At 41.1% G+C, this 21236-nt stretch overlaps 1 protein-coding gene across 1 annotated transcript in view; it reads left to right on the top strand.

Annotated features, from left to right (window-relative positions):
• Positions 1-8512: 8512 nt before the first annotated feature.
• The window catches only part of tanc2b (tetratricopeptide repeat, ankyrin repeat and coiled-coil containing 2b), a 97033-nt gene continuing 84309 nt past the window's right edge, over positions 8513-21236 (top strand). The window contains exon 1 of the mRNA XM_036573383.1: positions 8513-8679. Coding sequence (XP_036429276.1) covers positions 8556-8679 — 124 coding nt within the window. The 5' untranslated portion in view covers positions 8513-8555. The remainder of the gene's footprint in view (positions 8680-21236) is intronic.

Genomic DNA, 21236 nt, shown 5'->3' with positions numbered 1-21236 from the left:
AACAGAACGGCCCTGATGAGACGGTGACAAAGGGAGAAAGAGAGAGGAAATGGAGGGGATGCCAGATTTGGATTGGCTTGTTTTTGAAGATGGTGCTTGTGCTTAGCATTTTAAATGCAGTGGTTCATATCCAAGTGGAGTAAATACCACAGACATCACATTGAAAATGACCCAGGTAGATCAGTAATGTCAGCTGGAAGTTTGGGTCAGCTAGTACTGGTTCAGCTGGTGTACTGATTGCAATTGTTCCTCAGGAGTTTTACTGCGGTGACCTGCATTTTCCATGATTATCTTTCAAATTCTGCTTAGCTACCTGCTCTTTCCGTTGTAATGGAAATGATAATCCTTAAGTGTATACCAAACAACCACATAAAGAAATATCACATGATAAATACATGCTATTTTTTTCTTTTCCTTTATTTTCTTGGAAAGGGGGAGGGGAGTAGGGGCTCACTACTGTGTCCAAGGCCCAAAATTTGGTGCTACGCCCCTGTTAATATGCGTTTGGGTCTTTGCGTTGTGTCCACTCTTGGAATGTAGATGGGATACTTTCTGGAAATTCAAATAAACTTTAATTGCCACAGTTATTTTACATAAAATCTGTTTCTACAATACCAGAAATCATTTAGATGCATTAATAAAACAGAAAGTAAATATTTAGAAGTATCTGGACAATCCTAATGAAGGAATTCAGCTTCTGTAATCACCATAGAAAAGCACTGACCAATAGAATGAGACACTGGAGCAGCTGCACAAGCCTAAGGTCTCCATGTCCAAAGCCAAGCGTGGGCTAGAGGGGTATAAAGCCCCCCAGAATTGGGACTGTGGAGCAAAGGAGCTGTGGTCTCTGGAGTGATGGAGCTCCATCCAGTACCTTTGGGATGAGTTGGAGTGACCAGAACTGACCATCCAACATCAGTACCTGACCTCACTAATGCTCAATCAAATCCTCACAGCAATGTTCAACATCTAGAGCCTTCCCAGAAGAGTAGAGGCTGTTACTGCAGCACAGACTCACTATTAACACCTTCATTTGAGAAGAAACGCTGGGTGAGGAGGTGAATACAAACTTTCCTATGTTGTAGTTAGTAAAAAAAGGGGCCTTGAGTGGCTTATTGCTTTTATAAAACGCAGACAGTATGATTACAACACATTAATAACACCTCTTTAGAACCCATTAGAGTGCACCAGCTCCATGTAGAAGAATTACGTTCATGCTGTGGCTTCTGTATTTATCATGCAGGGCTGATAGCTGACTTTCAGAGGACAGAGGGCTGGGCAGGTGAGATTAAAGTCCAAAGTGTCTGTCCATTTAACTAGAACAAACGCGTTTATCAGGTCAGCTGAAACGCTGGATAAACGCAGGCCAGACGGCGTGTTAGTATTCAAGCCAGGTTTTGATAAAAGTGAACTGTTTGTAGTGGAAAATGAATCATTGATGTGCTTTAGCCTCCTGCTCTTCAATGTTTCATGTCTTGTTGAACAATCCAAAGTCACATTGTGTTCTCTTCTAGACGGAACTCCGTCTGTTAATTAAAGCTGAATTTAAAGCAGAGTAATCTCACAAACACACACGCAGCACAGGGTTCTTACGTTCCACCAACCTTTCCTCCAAACAAATGCTTCCAAAGATCATTAAGAAATGACCCGGCAGACCCTGGAGTTGCTCGTTCTTTGCTGCGCATGGTTTCGTGTTTGGTAGTGAAAGCAACAGAGGCTGAAGGCTGAAATGTTGATTAAGTTGAGTAAAAATAATAGGTGCAGCATCTGCAGTGCGGTCAGTTTTTTACTGATTGTGTTTGAGCCCCTTTCACACAAACTGCTTTACACCGGAATGATTAAAGGAGAAGGGGTTGAGTGTGAACACACACTGGAGTCGAAATGCCAGTTAGACTGACAGTCCACCTGCAGGAGCCCTAGTGCAGTTCCCAGAAAGCCCCAGTAGGAGTGGGAAATATGACAGAATTAATCATTATTGTGAAATATCACATCACAGTATGCTTTTCTGAGTGAATCGTGGACGTTGTCAGTACTTAAAAAGGACCAACTGTAGGGTATTACCACAAAGAGAGCATCATTAGTCCTGTTTAATTGGTTTTAGTGCAGCAGTGTGTCAAATGTTGAATAAAACTTTAAAAATAATGTTTAGTTGCTGCGTCGCTTGTTATTGCCTGTTCATACTTATCAAACCTCAGAAAAATGACATATTATGATGCATGCTGTGTATTAAGAAAATATCTTGAAGTATCTTGATATATTTTTTTCCGTGTAGTCCACCAGGAGGGCTCGGGAGTGAACAGAAGCCGATAAATTACAGGGAAAGTTGAGTATTTTGTAGGCTTCCATTGTTTTACAGTCAAGTGTTCAGTTTTTGTGATAGTAAAACGTCACTGGAGTGTATTTTGTATGATTCCAGTGGCACAGAGAGAGAAGAAGGTGCAGAAAACTGACCCTTTGTGCATGCATGGCTGCTACTGCGCAGAAGCGTCACAGACGATATTTTCCTCATACTGAAAACCATAAGAAAAGAACCTTTGCAGAAACGTTCCTTTCGCCTGTGACGCTGCTGCATATCTGCGGCGCTTCTGTGTTTTACTATCACGGAAACTGAACACTTGGCTGTAAAAACAACAGAAGCCGACAAAGTACTCAACTTGCCCCGTAATTTATCGGCTTCTGTTCACACCTGAGCCCTCCTGGTGGACGATATATAAACATATATCACAATACATGGTGTATTTCGTGGTGTAATTAAGATTACTGACGGTTTCATGTGGATCACAGTGTAGTGTTTTTATGTATTTTTGTTTTTCATTTCAGCATTTTGGATGCTTAATTAAACGTTTTTGTAGGTTAACAGTGGTGCATTATTCTGGATGTCCCTTCACTTTTAATAAGAACCATATTTAACAACTGAGGTAACACATTTTTATTGGGTGAAATAGTAAAAACGGAAATGCACATGGAAATCCAGCTAGTCTCCATGCTAGGCTAATGGCTAACGGCTTACCCCAAGAGACTGGCTTTTCCTTCCACTCTCTTCTCCCCCATTAACTCATTACAATCTGAAGTCGCTCCTTTGACAGTAAACTGGACTAACTGACCTCAGGCTGCAGCTCATTACATGAAAGGTGAGGGATTCAGCGTGCTTTGCACTGTTTGTATGTCATGTAGTGACAAAACTAACAACTTAAGATGAATTTAAACCGGTATTACCCGTTACTACATACTGCTGCTGTGATGAATGTGAGAAAAGCAGAGTTTGATACGTTTTGAAGAACTTTCAATGCAATGATGTGCTTATTTTGATGATTTCAGGCTGTGTCTGCTAATTACATACTATTAAAAAGAAAATCTAGTGTTAGTAGTAATGATGTTAGTAGTTCTCTTACAGTATTGTAGTGGATAAACATAGAAATAGGTAAATGAAAAAGAAAGCGTAAGATAATAAAACAGACCTTTGTGTAGAGACATATTAGTCAAAGGAAGCCGCAGGTGTTAGGAAGATGCTATCAAGACCTGTTAGCTGGACGTTAGCTAAGTTATGATACTGTATGTGACACAAACACAGAGTTTATAGTGCCAAAACGAGTCATATGGGTACGAAAATAGAAGTACGTGAGATATAATTAATAAAAAAATGTTTTCCTTTATGCCCTGTAATGGACTGGCGACCTGTCCAGGGTGTATCCTGCCTTCCGCCCAGTGACAGCTGGGATAGGCTCCAGCACCCCACCGCGACCCAGAAGGATAAGCGGTTTAGATGATGGATGGATGGATGTTTTCCTTTAGTCATTTATGCTGATTTGAGGACTCCAGTCTGGAGCTTCAGCGAGCCAGTATCACTGTTCACTGGCTGTTGGGAATTGTTGGCGATAAACTGAGGGCAGCAGCATAATCTGACCCTGCCTTACCTCGCCTCGTTGCGTTTTCTCACAAGAATCGTCGCTGTGAGCGGCCGTGCTACGCTGTGTCATAAACCAGACTCTCATTTTCACCGTCTGAATAGAAGAATATGCAACACTGCACCTTTAAATCAGTATCAAAAGAGTGATTATGTTGACTGGTGAATTAGGGTGAATTTTAAATAGAGAGGGAGAGCGTATAGCGGATAGAAGAAAACAGAAACCTGGATGGCCGCAGAGCTGCACATTATAATTCCAAACAGCACACGAGAGCGAGCAGCAAGTCTGTAATCTCTCAGTAAAAGACAAAAGAGCAGGAGAGTGGAAGAGGAAGAAGACGAAGTGCAGAGAAGCAGCAAAAACAGGAACTTTGCAGCGAATTCTCTGGTAGATGCTCAGATGGATGTTATACATATTTAAATGTGCGGTAATAAATAGCAGGTTCGATTAGTCATCGCAGCCCACTGCTCTTTAAATGATTGTGAGTGGGAGATGGACGGGCTGGTGGAGAGATGAACACTGGAGCCTGACCGATAAATCATTTTAATGCTAATATCTGCTGATATTGAGGTTCTGCAGATTCACCCAGGGTGCCACTTCGTGGGGTGTGTTTTAGAGTCTGAAATGACTGAATAGTTTTATAGCATAAAATCTAACTGTATTTGTTTCATAGCACAGATGCTAAAGGGACTTTCTGGCCCAAAACTAGCATTTAATGTTATTTATCATGCTTTGTGATAGTCTGTAGTGCAGCGTCGCGTCACTCCTGCTTCAGTTTGACAGAATTCATGATTAGTTTTGTGTTTCCATCCAACAGTGTTTACTCACTGCAATACTGGGGGTTTAAAGATTCTGAAACAGAGACTGAAACCACAATGCAGCGGCCTCGTGTCCCCCTAAACCCCCACCCCCCGAACCCCAACTAGCTGCCACTGCTGCTTTTGCACCCTATTGAGTTATCATTACATTACTAAAGTAACAAAACTCATTTTTCATTTCACAATTAACAATATAACACATGCAAATCACAAAATTATAAAGCTGTACACCGTGTTCTTTAGTGTTCTTCTCTTTAGTGTTCCAAACTTTTAGTAATTTAATAAGACCTAGAATTTTTTTTCCCCATTTTTTCTGTTTCTGCCCCCAATAACAACCCCCCCCCCTAAAAAAACAAAACAAAACAAAACAGAGATATGAACTGAGCTCATATACACTCCTATACATTACCCGGCATGCATTGCACCAATACGTCATCCAACCACTGGGAACCCTGTCATGGTGATGGAGAGACCCACTGATGTAGAGACTAATTAATGGTAATAAATACAGACATGACGTTTGGCTGCCTAGCGGTATCGTTAGCTGTCTGCCTGCTTTCTGCATTAGGCAGATATCAGCGTAATGAAAACCAAGCAGTCCTCATGTTTCTGCCTCAAAGTGCTTGTAGTTTCCTCAAAAGTTCCTCCCACCTTCAAGCTACATCATCAGAAGGGTTTCCTAGTCTTTAATCCGGAGAATCGCTTTAGAGACTCAGTGTCCGGAAGCAAGTAGGCGTGTTTACGGCTGGTACAGCGATAGCTACGTATTCCATTTTGGTCTTAGTGCCCCTTTAACTCTACTGAACCAAGTGTCTCCCTCGCGATGCATTAGGAGACTTTAGTGATGGCCCCTTTAACCCTGTATTCCATGGTGTTGCCGTATGGCAACAATTATTTTATCTCAATTTTACTAAAACAAATTTTACTTTGCTGTAACATAAAATCTGGGTTTTCCTTTCTAATTGTGGAAAAATGGTCTTTTACTTTAAAAGGACAAATACTTTATGACATCACATGACCAGGAATTCTTTTAATGATGTTGTTATTACCATACATTCCAAATACCTATTGAAATTGTATTCGTTTCTAATATTTGTAAATTTTGGGTCGTACATTTCACTAAGTATAAGTTGGATTTGTTTGGTCTTGTTTTCAGTAAAAGGAAAATTAGATTTTATGGTGTTTTTTTTAAGATTTTATGATGCTGTGCTACGATTGCACATCGTTGCCATATGGCAACAATTTACCAAATACCCCACTTTAAAAAAGTTTTTTTTTTTTCAAATATTTACATTATTTAAGCAATTTTAAATAACAAAAATGTGATAACATTAAAACATTTTTATCATGTTTAAGTAATAATTCATGCAATAGAGGGTTAAAGGTGCAGCGTGTAAGATTTAGGGGAGATCTGTTAGCCGAAATGGAATATAGTATAGAAAACCATGTTTTCATTAGTGTATAATCAGTTGTAACTATGGATTGTTTTGTTTTCGTTATCTTAGAATGAGCCCTTCATATCTACATAGGGAGCGTCTCCTCTTCCAACAGAGGCCGCCATATTGCACCACCGTGTTTCTGTCGTGTTTCATATGCTTTACATGTCTTATGCAACAATGTCATTGAAAAATCATACTGTTAACAGAGGACAGAAGATGAAATGGCAGAAACAGACACATTTTTGCTTCAGCCTTCCACCGATGTTTCAAATTTGCTGCATAATTAAAGACAGAAACTGAGTGGTTCAGAGTGGTTTGGTGTGAAACGCTCTGTTCTAGATAAACTTACAGAGTCAGAATTGTTCACAGTGGTGGTGATAGGAACCAGACGTCCACCTCTAAAAGCTCCCTCACAGAAAGTTACTACATGAAATGGTTATAAATTCACTGCCCTGATGACTGAGACCCTGTTTTATGATAGTTCTTAAATTTGGCCTAAATATTTTTTTTTTCCAAATGAATATACATGCAGGGCGTTGTGAGGCAAAATAGTCCCTTATTTTTTCAGATTTTCCAGATTTACAGTTATCCAGTTTTGGATACTGAATATAATGTGTATATTTGCATTGTTGACACTGTGACCCCTGGTTCCCATCACCACCACTGTGAAGGAATCTCGATGGATTTCGCTGCAATTTCACATCAAAACACTTACTTTCTCTGCATCTCTGCAGTTGATTTATGTAAAGTTGTTTCAAAAGCAGCATTTTTCATAAAACACCCCTGGCAGTGTGACGATATTTTATCGTTATTGTGATAAATTATGTCACTGTACGCTTTTCTGAGCATATTGTGGATACGATCAGAACTAAAAGAGCACTAACTACATGTTTCATCAGAAAGTGAGCATAATTAGGGCTGTTTAATTGGATTTAGAGCAGCAGTTTGTAAAACAGAATAAAAATCATTGTAGTTGTAGATTTTTTATTATTGATTTTGTCCAGATTTGTCTTCTTCTTTTTCTTCTTTTTCTTATTATTATTCTTCTTCTCCTGAAAAACGTGTTGTGGAGAAGAGACTGTAAGTTATAGAGACACCAAACATGGTGGGTAGGTGTACTTTGTGTGCGTCTAACCGGGTAACAAAAATTACCCTGATTGGCCAAAGGGCGGCGCTACAGTGCAGCAAAACACGTTTTGCCTCATAACTTCTAAACCGAAATTTTTATAGACAAAATTCTTTGTTTTTCCTGATTCCTTGGCTTGATACAAAATAATTTAGCTCCGTCCACTTATATATATATATATATATATATATATATATATATATGCAAAACTTACTTTTGCGAACTATTTATTGTTTTATTTTTTGTATGTAGAACTACAGATTCTATTTTGTCTATTTTTTTAAACCTCAGAACAACTAAATATTGTGCTGCATATCTTATATTGTGAAAATGTCTTGAAGTATCATGATATAATATGTTTGCCATATCGCCACCTCTACAATTTTAACTCCGTAATATCAGTATCACATAATGTTCGTATCGGTTGGGCCCTGGAGAGTGTGAGACAGAAGGGTGGAGGCTGGTTCAATAATGATGCTGATTGAAGTACCAGGCGGGACCTGGCTCTCCACTGTAAACAGAGAACTATTAGATGTTTTGTTTGGTTTTGGCGAGCGGTCTCAGGTTCACGGTTCCAAGGGTGAGATGAGGTTCTGGTGGCCAGAGGCGGTGCTACATTAGACGGACTGATGTCATCCATATCAGGCTTCTCCCATATCCATAACTGCTATTAACCTGCTGTTCATACATTTTCCCAAACACTGCTATATCCCTGCAAGCCTCTCTCTCTCTCTCTCTCTCTCTCTCTCTCCCTCTCTCTCTTCATCAGTCCAGTCTCTCTCTCTCGCTCTCTTTTCTCTTTTTCTCTCTCCCTCGGCCTCCTCCCCAGTGGTTGCCATGACAACAGCAGCACTGCGCCATTCATGGGCTGTAGCAGCAGAGACATGAGCTCTCTCTCTCTCTCTCTCCCTCTCCCTCTCCCTCTCCCTCTCTCTCTCTCGCTCTACCCTCTCCATTCGATTCCATCCCACGGTGCAGCTCCATCGCGAGGTTCTCCGTTTCCATCCGCTAGAACGTGCAAACGGTGGAGAAACCCTCCACTCGCCTCAGGGAGCAAAGGAAGCGAGGGTTGAAATTTAGAGCCACGGTCTTCGTCTATCTCTGGTCTTCATCTGTACAGTTCCAAGAAGGAAGATGTCTCCTTGACGTTTACCCGTTCGTTCGGACCGAGCTGATTGCGTGGACGTACACATCGGTACCCACTGGAGCTCCGACCGGGGGGTGCAGGGTGTATGTGCTTGTGTGGGCGCACGGCGAGGCGTTGTGGATGAGCTGGCCATCGCTGAGACGGCTGCAGGGGCTGTGCGCGTCTCTGGACGGAGAAGGTGACGGAGGAGAGCTGGTGCCCTATGCCAGTCTGGCTGCCCAATGCGGGAACTGGTATGAGCATGGTAAGCAACCGAACCCCACCCTCAACATCTACCTCTCTCGCTCTCGCTCTCCCTTCTGGTCGGGCTGTATTTCCCCGTCTTCTACTGCCGCTTATGTCACTGTAGAGTGTGGGCTGGTACAGACGCCTAGACCTGTCTGAGCCACGTAGAGCCGATACTAACTGGCGCTGGGCTGGCTGACCGCTCTCGAGCAGAGTTGAGTACCTAATGGCAGGTTAGTCATATTTGCCGGGGCTGAATGGCCTTCATTAAGGCTGCATAAGTGACAGGCAGAAACTTAGCGATGCCAAGTGAAGGACCTGTGGGAGGCGGTGGAGTGTGCGGCAACGTCGCGCTCGAGCTCAAGCGTTCCGCCCAACGCGGACTTTTGTTCAATTCGCTCCAGATGAATCAGAATTCAAAGTGGGTGAGCGATGTAGTTCTGCTCCTCGGCTGTGTGTGTGTGTGGTCAGAAGGATGCTTTGCCCTGTATGTTTTGCTCTACGTGGGCTGATCGATGATGCATTTGTTGAATGGTCCCCCTTTGTGTATGTTTGTGTAGTATGAATGTTCCTGAGCTATTCATACCCGTATGACGCGCCTTTTGGACGCCGAGTCAGAAGTGCAGGCTCTACAGGTGAGAGTAAACATAATGTACCCGCGTATTTATAGAGCAGCCTCAGCGATGCTAGTCATCGCGCTATACCCTCTAGACCACACAGCGGAACCAAGACCGCCTTTGATCAATGCCTCTTGCGTCATGATGGAATTTTCATACCCAAGGTCATTCAGAGCTACGAACTGGTCACTTCAATGTGATGCACATGAGGTCAGCTGTCAACTTGCTTTAAATCCTAATTGTTTGTATTTTCTTCGGTGCTAGAGTCTCTTTTATCGGTGCTAGACTCGAGCGAAAGTGAGCTTACGAGGATTCCTGCTGGTTAGCTAATCTAAATTCCTAGCTGTTTATATCTGAGCAAAGCGCACACTTAAAAAGATGATTCTTCAAGGCAGTGGTTCTGTTTAGAACCATGAGTTCTATTTAGATCCATTTCATGCTTAAATGGTTCTTGGCATGGTTCCAAAAAAAGGAGTCCTCTATTGTTATAAGGTTGACATCGTAACAATAACAGGACCCTTTTTGGTGCTATATACAACACATTCGCCATCAATCTGAAGAACCATTCCACCATGCAAAGAACCTTTTGAACTCATGGTTCTAAATAGAACCATCGCCTTTGCTAAAGAACACACATCTTATTAAACAGTGCAGATCATAAGTGCGTTAATCATCATCATGATTTGGTGACTCAAAAGGTTGGATCTATGAACGCGAGACGTTTTCATCTTGATATCTTGATACTTAATTAGTCCAGGAGTCGCAACCCAAATGTTAAGAAGAGCCATTTTGCTCTTTCAATAGAAAATCATCACCTTGAGAGCCACAATATTTAATGTCCATTTTACCATCTTGGCTGTAAATCTGTCTCAGTATGTGCTGATAGTACAGGCTAAAAATATAATATAAAATATAAACAAAAACACAGACTTACTTTGCTCTGCTTTAAGCTTTAGCTCAGCTATAGCCGCTTTTCTCACATCTCCAACAGGAAACTTTTCCACAAAAGTAGAACAGTTTGTTGTAAAATGTCTCTCAATGTTCGATTTTTGTGAGGCTGAAGTCGCTCCTCATTCGCCAGCTTCTTGTTTGAATTTTCCTGTTCCACCTTAAATGGTGCCTGAGGAGCCAGAATGCAACTGCTTCGCCATTTAAGGTGGAACGGGACAATTTGAACAAGAAGCTGGCGAATGAGAAACCGACTTAAGCTTCGTGACTTTCTGTCAGTTTCTCACTGCAGATTAAACGTGTCAGGAAACCAGGTGGGGTGACTATAAACGTAAATAAGTCCATTCGTCTCCAAATTATCGATGTTCTTAAATCTTTCTCTTCACATTTTCATTGGCTACTAGCTAGGCAAGATTGTTGTCAACGTTGCTATGGTGACCAGCAATCAAAGAACCCTTTAATCATGCTAAGGGTTCTTTGTTTGTTCATGGTTCTATTTAGAATCATTTTCTTTCCTAAAGAACCCCTGAAGGGTCTTTTTTTAAGAGTGTATATATTTCAAATATTTTCCCGCCAGTGACTGACAGCGTTGTTGGAACGACTGACCACTTCATGTCCCTGATCTCTGATGTCGTACCTCACTGGCTGAACAGAGGAGTAATGTGGGGAATCCAGTCAGACTGAGTTTCTACTCTGTGTTTAGAACTGTAGCATTTCACTGTAGTGAGAGTAAAGACCCTGTATGCCTGATTTATGGTCGATTTAATAATAATAATAGTGTTTTATTATATAGTGTATTTCCCCAGCTCAAGGTTGTTTACAAAAACAATGATAAAAGATGTAGGAATGATCGAAAGAACAAATGCTCATCTGTCACATCTATGAGTGACGATGCTCAGCTGAAAACACTTCTTGGTGAAGGCCCAGGCTTAATCTCTACTGGGAGAACCTTTGCTCCAGTTACCTGCATTTCGCAGAACCGAGTGCACCCACACCACGAAAAGCGATGTATGATTATATAACAGGATTATATAACGCACTGTTTGATGATATATCTCTCTAAACTTCTCTGGGAGAGAGTGGAGAAAGCGTATGCAAATCCGTGTGTATTCTTAATCTTCACATTCATCTGAATTAAAGGGGAACTCCACCAAATTTTCAAAATTTCTGCCTTATTCAGTGTTTGAGGTGTAAACAGAGTGATTCAAAGTGGTTTGCTGTGAAATGGTTCAGATGTCTTTACAGTGGTGGTGATAGGAACCAGGGGTCGCCATGACTACAACACAAATATAGACATTTTATTTACTATCCAAAACCACCAGTGAACCTACACGAGTCTTCTGAGTTTATATGGAATGTTGATGATGGAAAATAGTGGAACATCTGAAATAGTAGGTTTTCTTTGGGGACTATTTTGCCTCACAACACCCTGCATGTATCCCTCCACCATGAATGGAGTTTAAAAATATGTTTTACATGAGAATCTTCTCAAAACTACAGGAATCAGGCAGCGTATTCATAACCATTTCATGTAATAACTTTCTGTGATGTAGCTAGATGTGCTAAATGCTTCAGATGTCTGGTTCCTATCACCATCACTCTAAGAAATTCTGACTCGGTAGGTTCCTTTAAAATGATGTATTCCATATTATGTAGAAATTTTGAAATGTAGGTGGAGTTCCCCTTTAAATGTTACAGAGGCTGCCGTTTGATTCTATGTAATTCAGATGCTCGGTTGCTCTGATGTAAATAGGATTGGCTTTGGTCAGTCGCGTGAGGTCAGCTCATAGCAGTGCAGATGACAGTAATGTTGCGTTTGGCGTGTGCTTACTCATCCGAGAGAGTTGAGAAGTTGGCAGAAGGTTTAAATTAGTCACAAGTTATCACATTTTGCTTCCGCTCTGGCCTTGTGGCCTGCGAAAAATAACTCATGAGTCGACATCACGGCGCAGCACCTCTGCTGCGGCTCCCTCTCCCTCAAAGCACAAAAGGTTAGAACAATGATCCGTTTATGGGCTGAGATAGAGGAGCTGACTGTGATATAAAAGGAGGCCCCCAAATCCCCTCCTCTCCTCCACAGCCTGACTGATGTGTTGGTTTACTGATTTAGTGGCTGATATCAGCCCCTAAAGCATCCCTGTTATGCTTATTTTCAATGTTCATAATTATATTTTTATTTACTAGAACAGATTTACAGCTTTACTGCTCCAAAAACGTTATTTTTCTCACACTGTTCATCTCTGTTCACCCTCTGTCTGAAACGCTCTGTTAGAGCTCCTGTGTCTTTAAGCCCCACCTCCCGATGAGCCCAGTGTGCTCTGATTGGTCAGCCTGCCCACTCTGTTCTGATCGGTCAGCCTCCAGAGCGGTTCCACCCCTCCATGTTCCGCCCCTGTCCTGCGGGCTGCAAACAGACCCTTCTCTCCTGAGCAGCTGTAACTCCGCGGTGGCTGTTTCTCCAGCGGCGTCGGTTCTGCTGGATCAGTTTGATCCAGAGTGGATCCTGAAAGTCCGGTCAGCGTCTCTCCACACGGCTACAGCACTGAACACACTCTGCCTTCTCCAGTAGCCGCTGTGTGCTGTGTGAGGGGGTGGAGCTTGCCGGTAGGCGGGCAGTAAGGACTGTGTTACGAGATGATGTCATCCTGTAACAAAGGAAAAGGGCTGGAATTCCAACGAGGCGTTTCAGGCAGCTGAGAAAAGTGGGTTCAGTGGAAGAGAGCCTCTCCCTCTGGAGGGAACGCTGAGCTTTGGGACTTTACAGAACATTTACATGCAGAAAAAGCTACAACACACTAAAGCAAAGGGCCCGGAAAAGCATAATACGCCCCCTTTAATCACTTTTAAATATGGTTCTTTGAAGACAGCGGTTTTATGTAGAGCCATGAATGCTCAAAGAACCATTTGCATGCTTACATGGTTCTTTGCGTGGTGAAATGTTTCTTCAGACTGATGGAGAATGTGTTTTATATGATTCTATATTGAAGCTTTTTAAAAATGGTTCTATATAGCACCAAAAAGTGTTCTGTTATTGTGACGATGTCAGTCTTGTAACAATAGCAGAACCCTTTTTAGTGCTACATAGAGCCATGTACAACACATTCTCCATCAGTCTGAAGAACCATTTCACCATGCAATGAACTGTTTAATCATGCAGTGTTCTTTGAGTGTTCGTGGTTCTATGTAGAACCATTGTCTTTACTAAAGAACCATCTTTTTTCAGAGTGCAGTGCTTAGTATGTTATTTTGCTATTTTGTTATTTTTGTTTATGATTTTGTATGTGTTCATGTTTTGGACAGTCAGTGCTCTCTCACTACAATAACCAGCACTGAGGTGGAGGCTGGTAAGAAGAGGGTTTCCTTCAAACTACAACCTCTAGGGACGGATCGCTGGATGTAGTGATGGTTCAGTGTTTTTGTTTTGGCAGGAGTGCCATTTTACTGACTGTGTAACAATAGTAGAATAACTTGATGGTTATTTTTAACCTCTTTAACTCCTTTGGACCACCGGTGGTTCCAAAACGCACTTCGTCACATTTTTTACTTCATAACTTTCATATTTTATAAGCTACATTCAGAAGGTGGGGGTCGTATGAGAGCTGTAACTGTCTTCTTTCCAGTCAAATAGATGGGTGATGTAATTTTAAACCCTTATAATAAAAGAAACTGAACTATTTTTTTTTTTCTACTGAAAGTCGACCAATTTTTCCACAAATCTGGGCTATAAACTATAAACAGACGGCGTCTCTTCAGTGATCTGCTCTGTAAAAATTATTTTTATAAAATAATACAAAGATCGTCTAAGATTTTTGGCTTTCAGCAGTAAACTGTAAACATATAGCATTATGTGTATGATCATAAAACATACTTTCTGATAATTTGAGGGGAGCTTTTACAAAATTTATTATTTCATACAGTTACTGAATAAGTTGCCTTATGATTTGGGCATTTAAATTCAGATGAAAAAACCAAAATATACCTACGAGCATAAGTGGTCAAAAGAAACGGTATATTATTCACAGATAAATCTGACCCATCTTTAGAGTTTTAACCTTAATTACTCTCACTGCACTTCGTATATTTGGTGTGAACTTGTCTTATAATTTAAACGTTTTTGGCTATTGGATTCAGTAAAAAGTGATAATGAGCCTTTTTTTCTTAACAACCCATAAATCACATTTTACCAAGCTATTATTTTTTTATGGTTTTCATTTTTGTTGGGGATGAACTAGGGATGATCTTGGAGTCATACAGTATCAGCAGATAATTGCATTTTGAAAACATGTCTGCATCAGGCAGATGCTTAGATATGACTGAGAGCTCAAACCCTTATTTGATGATGCTTTTCTTGTTGCCCTGAAGAGCTGAACTGCTGTGCTCATTTATTTAAATGTATTACTTAGTATTAGGTAGTTATCATTCGTAAATGTTATTCATTTTAGTGCATTCGTATCTCAGTACAAATCAATGTTACATTTTTCTGTAATGTTAGTGAATGTGTCGGCCTCGACAGGTACATACATTAAAAAAAAACAAAAAAAACAGATATCATCGTTGACCCTGAATGCCGTATCGGTGCATCCTGATCTTTGGATTTCACTTTGCTAAGAAAATAATAATGAGTTTTGTGGTCGAATGTTGTGGAGTTTGCGATTAGGGCTGCTCGATTATGGCAAAAATCATAATCACAATTATTATGGTCATTATTGAGACCACAATTATTTAACACGACTCATCTTTGACTTTAAAAACATCATGTGTCTATTGAACTTTGAAAAAAGTTTTTAAAATTGTAAAAAATGAAAAAAAGTTAAGTATAATTGAAATGAAAAACTAAAAAATAAGTGCAAACAAGATAAAAAATATATATACTTTATATAAATATAGATGTGTATATATATATATATATATATATATATATATGTATACATAATTATATATATATATATATGTGGATATAATATAAAAAAAGAGATCAAAATAAAAATTGATTATGTTGTAGTGCGCTTCTACAGCCTACTGAAAGCTACTCAAAATATATAAAAAATAAAAAAATAAATTAGACCAAAATAAATTGGATGAGTTTGGGCCTTTAGGGAGGGGCAAAGTGCACTGCTGTGGAGGAAAAGGGTGCACTGGGTTTGAAGACAATATGAGCCCATCACTGCGGCTCAATGCTTTATCTCGATTGTCTTGTTTTCATCCCTGGAGGCCAAAATCATAATTGAAAATAAAATTTGATCGCCTAGGCCTAGTTATGATGTCATTGTGGAGTAAGATTGGGCTTCTCTGTTTGCATAAACGCAGTGAAGGTTGATGTATTAGATGTTTCAGAATTGATTATTGCATTATAAAGTGTATTGAATGTCTGAAATATATGAAGTGTCTTAGAATCTCGAGGCACTAAAAGGTCCCTGGAGTGCAGCTCGGTCAGTGAAACAGTCCGCAGTACAGTTTGTTCCAACTTCATCCAACTATTGACGAACGTTATATTAACAATTCAGCGGTGATTTATGTTCCCTCTCCGATAAGCATCGATTGTAGCCGGGTTCTGCTCCACTGCGTCCATTTTAATCCAGAATTCCTCGTCGTCTGAAGTGTATCACGTTGCCCAGGCTGTGTGAGCATAACTGAGAGTATCTCTGTGCTGGTGGGGGAGGTGGGGTCTGAATGGCTTTGATTTGCGTTCCTCTCAAATGCTGCTGTTTCAAAGACAAAATATGGCTAAATTAAGATGATTCCAGTCCGGCTTCAGAAAAGGAAGTCTTCACAGGCTGGATTGGGAAGGAGAGGGAGGGAGAGAGAGAGAGGGGGGGGAGAGAGATCTGCAGTGTGCTATTAATAGGCCTGATAATGACTTGCTTACAAAACAGAGCAGTGGGATTACCAGTGTGTTACATCTATCTCCTCAGCTAATACTAGTGCTACTGAGAGTGTGTGTGTGTGTGTGTGTGTGTGTGTGTGTGTGTGTGTGTGCGCGCTGGACTCAGTGGGTGTATGAGAACATGGTTGCGTTTCTTGCACCATCGCTTTGGCCATTTTCTCGTTTCTGCGTGTGATAGCTCGTAGCATCTTCTTCGCGTGCGCCCGTTCACAGCTATTATGGACGTTCCGATTGGCTACACATTATGGCGGCGCGTCGGCATGTCTGATTGGTCCCATTACAGTGTAGGTCGTAGCCTCATCACTTCCACCTCCTTATTACCTCGCTAATGCCTTTAGCCTGTTTGTTGAGCAGTAATTTCAGACTGAGTGATTTCAGGAGAAGCATATTACGGAGCTCGGCGAGAGTGAACTGGAACGGCCGCTCATTACACTCAGCAAAAGCCACTCTCCAACTGAAACGTCTTGCGGTGGGTTTACATTAGTTTAGCCTGGCTACGGACGTGCATGCCCCCCTCAACCCACCTTCAGTTGGCTGCGAATGGGTGTGACAATAATCCTTTTGAGTTTAAGCCTTAGTTGTTGACACTTGGGGTCAGTGTAGTGTTATTATGGTTGTGCATTGCTCAAACTCTACTGCAATGCCATACTGACCCGCACTCCTCTATGTGTCGTTTTTTCATCCCTCGTTCCTCCCATAGAGTCCCATTCATTTTCGCCCAAACCTCAGCCCTGTTTTTTCCTTTGCCCAGCAGGCACCATCGTACATGTACTTACTCAGGGCAGGTTCCCAAGCTCTAATCCACAGCCATACTGACCCGCACTCCTCTATGTGTTGTTTTTTCATATCTCATTCCCCTCATAGACTCCCATTCATGTTCAACAGCATGTAGCTAACACTTGGCAACGCCCTACGAACAACTAAATAAACACCCCATACACCATGTCAACTGTCTAGCAGCAATTTAGCAACTGCTTGGGATACCATAACAACTGCCTAGCAACGCCTTAGCAACCACCTGGGATACCATAGTAACTGCCTAGCAAAACCTAGCAGGAAGTAGGGACCTGTGCAGCCATTCTGCGTTTCCTGTTTCTAGTTAAATTTATGTGTTCGTATAACATTAGATCAAAATTGGGCAGATTTACGTTTGCGCTAGCTGGTTAGCACTTTTACCATTAGATTACCAAGTGATACGAACATATAGGGTCTTTTTGAACAGCACAAAATACCAGAACCTTCGACACCAGAAAACTGAAACTGTGCTTTTTCCAGTACCGAAGGCTCCAGTTTTATGGCTTTGATCCCAAAAAGACCTGATTGTATTCATGTGTGCAGCTAAAGCCTTCAGCAATTTAGCGAATTCTTTACTCGTCCTGGTGAAGAAGGTCGTACAATCATGCTTTGATACAAAAGGAGCATCCAAGAATAGCTGCGTAATCAGAGAGTGCTTTATGAGTGAGGATGGGTTTGACGCTTGTCAGTTTACCAGAAATGCATCAGCAAAAAATCCATGTTCTTCTGACAAGAATATTTCACCCTCTACTATGGAAGCCAAACATCAACAACAACCAGAAACGCTGCCAACTTCTCTGGGCTGGAGCTCATCTATAATGGACTGATGCTCAGTGGAGACATGTATTGTGGTCGTGTATGACTTTTTTTATTGTATTGTATTATTGTATTGCTTATGCAAATGATAGATGTAATTTCTCTGGACCAATTAAGAAAAGGACCATTCAGATAGTTACCAGTGTAAAGTTCTAAATCCAGCATCTGTCATGGGGGGTATTAGTGGGTAACCGGCACATCTCTTAAAGTACCATTAACACTGAACACATTTTGAGCAACATATGCCTCCTTCTAGACATCGTCTTTTTCAGAGACGTTCATGCTTATTTCAGCCTGACACCTGCACCAATGTTGAAGGTCATGGAAGTTCTGTGTGTCTGTCTGTCCATCTGTCTGTCTATTCTGCATGTGTTACAACAGCATGGCTGCGTAATCGTAGAGTGCGGGTGCTAGACTGGCCTGAACTGCCTCCCATTGAAAACATATATCAAAAACAATAAATTCATTAGGTAAAAGATCAAATGTTGTGCTTTTGGACTGTTTTCATTTCAATGCAGGTCAAAAAGAATTTACTAATCTGACTCTGTTTTTATAAGCATTTCACACACTGTCCCAGCTTTTCTGGAATGCACTGTATGTTGACATCCGACCAGATATAATCCTACTTGGATTTTGGATTTGGTGTAAAGTTTTTTTCTGTGGTTCTCCTGTGTCTCTTTGGAACATCCAATTATTAATGAATGTTTCTTACATTTGTAGACACTATTCACCAAAACACCACCTGCCTTCTGATTGGGTAAACACACATTTGCTCAAAGTTTGGTAAAAGTTCGGATTCATTCGCTAAAATTTCAGCTAATGTTAAAACACCACAAGAAGCTGTTTACAGTGCAGTCCTTACAGTGAGAGTTTCCACAGTGTTGTTCCCTCCATCTTCATCCAAACACTGGCAGGTATGTTAGTAATTAGCAGTTGAACAGGGATTTGTCCGCCCTCTGCTGTAAGTATTGATTCAGCGGGGATGTTTCCAAAATGTATGACTGGCATCCGGACCCCACCAGAGCTATTTTAGGCCCCGCTAGTTTTAATTATTGAAGCAGTGGATTGCACTCAGAATGAACATTTTAGCCGTCTTTCTTTTAATTACATCTAAGCACTGGCAGGCGTTTTTGACACTAACCCTTCATCACTGCGCGCTGAAACCATCTCCATTTTAAATACCGCATCAGCACATCAGAGCGCAGTGAGCTGCGGCCCACGAGTTTGGCCTTTCTGTCCACTGACTCACACCCAAAACCACTTAAGTGGACATTACAGTGTAGTGCTCGTATAATTAGTCCTGTTATTTGGAAACGTCCTGCGAATAAGCAGATCCGCAGCGTTCAGTCTCAGCATGTCTGTCGTCTGTTTACAGTATTATTACAGATTTCAGTACAGCTACACAGTCAGATCTGGACTAACAGAGGCTGCATAGTGATAAAAGCTGAAAACCGCGGTCAGTAACCAGGCGTCTGATGTCTGTTGGTGATGGCGGAGTGTGACTTCGCAGTATAAGGGTGTGTCCTAAAAGTTAGCAGGCTGCTGAATGAGGAGGAGGACGCGTCAGCTGATAAGCTTACTGTTGGTGTCTGATATATGTGCTTAATTCACATCCCTAACAAAGACCTTCTGAGTGTGTGATGGTTACGGTCACTATTTCTAGAGCACTGAATAACAGCATGGATCATAAAGATACATTTACATCAATTATAGATGATAAGTCGTTCATATAATGACAATCTATTTATTTTTTACATTTTTTGTCCACCTTGTTCCGGTTTATTTTTAAAATCATTGCATTAATTTTCATTGCTATTTTTAAAATGTGTCACTGCTGTTACTAAACTAAATATTTTGTTATAGATCTGTCTGTCTGTCTGTCTGTCTATCTATCTATATGACTGTCTGTCTATCTATCTGACTGACTGTCTGTCTGTACGACTGTCTGTCTGTCTGTCTGTCCGTCTGTCTCTCTGTCTCTCTGTCTATCTATCTATCTGTCTGTCTGCCTATCTATTTGTCTGTCTTTCTACTTGTCTGTCTATCTATCTGCGTGTCTGTGTTGGTCTACCTATCTGTCTATCTATATGACAGACCTTGTCTGTCTATCTGTCTATCTGTCTGTCTATCTGACCAACTGTCTGTCTGTCTGTATGACCGTCTGTCTGTCTGTCTGTCTGTCCGTCTGACCATCTGTCTGTCTGCCCACCTGTCTGTCTTGGTTCTCGGTGTTTATGATCACACTCCACAGCGCGTCTAAGAGATGTTTATGTTCGGCCTGTAAATGGATGTTTATTCGGGGGAAGGTGCACAAGGACCTGTTCACATTCTCGTCCAGGTTACCATGGTGATCTGGGCTGCACATTCACCAGCTTGCTGTGCTCGATATGTTCCATGGTGTGTGTGTGTGTGTGTTTGTTCACAGTGCAGAAAGGTGTGCGCGGTTGGTCATCCAGCCTCATAATGCCTACTGTCCCTGTGTCCTGCTGTCAGCAGTGGAGACGCTCTCTCACGCAGCCAAACCCCACGATTTCACAGGCCGGGATAAAGCACTACACTCTCATTCAGATCTGACGCTGATGTTTCCAAGAAAAATGGTGTCCTGGCAAATGAAATCATCTTACATCTAATAAATATAACTAACGTTTCTCATTTTGACTTCTTTTTAGCGATTTTAGTAAGTCAAATTATCTCACTGCACTGGCAGATAATTTAACATTTTTAAGCCAATTTTGTGAAATAAAATGATCTGCCAGGATAGTGAAATCATTCGACTTACTACAATCACCTAAAACAAGTAAATAATGTCTGAAAATAAGTAAAATAATCTTATAATAAGCTTACAACAGTCTCAACATGAGGAATATTAGACAATATTAGAATATTACACTAGATTGAAGAAAATTTCACTTGTCAAGATGGCGTTTTCTGCCGTGTGTGGAGGTGAGGCAATGCCAGTTTACCACAGGACATCTGTAACATTTATGTCCGATAAGAAATCTCAGTATAAACAACAGAGATGGGAGCGGCTGCTTGATTTACGTTTCAATCTTTTACTCCAGAACACAGTAGAAAATGTTCAAAAATGTAATTTAACCGTTATTTTGTTACTCCACACAGCTGTCCTGCTGTCTTCAGTGAATGCATTGCGTCTTTAGCAGATGCAGCTGATGGAGATTACGTTGTGAAATGTGTTTACTCATGTAATGCAGCTCAGTGAATGAAATGCATATTCATAAAAAATATTGCACATTTTTAAAGTAATCTTTTAGTTCTGCTGGTGCGCCATCTCAGTTCCGGCTTATCAGTATATTCTGATGCACTTTATCTTCAAAAGTCTGTCGACTCCAGAGTTTCTTCTGAAACGAAGGTGTTAATAGTGAGTCTGTGCTGCAGTAACAGCCTCTACTCTTCTGGGAAGGCTCTAGATGTTGGAACATTGCTGTGAGGATTTGATTGAGCATTAGCGAGGTCAGGTACTGATGTTGGATGGTCAGTTCTGGACCACTCCAACTG

Source organism: Colossoma macropomum, unplaced genomic scaffold (genome assembly GCF_904425465.1).
Source record: "Colossoma macropomum unplaced genomic scaffold, Colossoma_macropomum, whole genome shotgun sequence".
Classification (NCBI taxonomy): Eukaryota; Metazoa; Chordata; class Actinopteri; order Characiformes; family Serrasalmidae; genus Colossoma; species Colossoma macropomum.
This window is presented reverse-complemented; position numbering and strand designations above follow the sequence as displayed.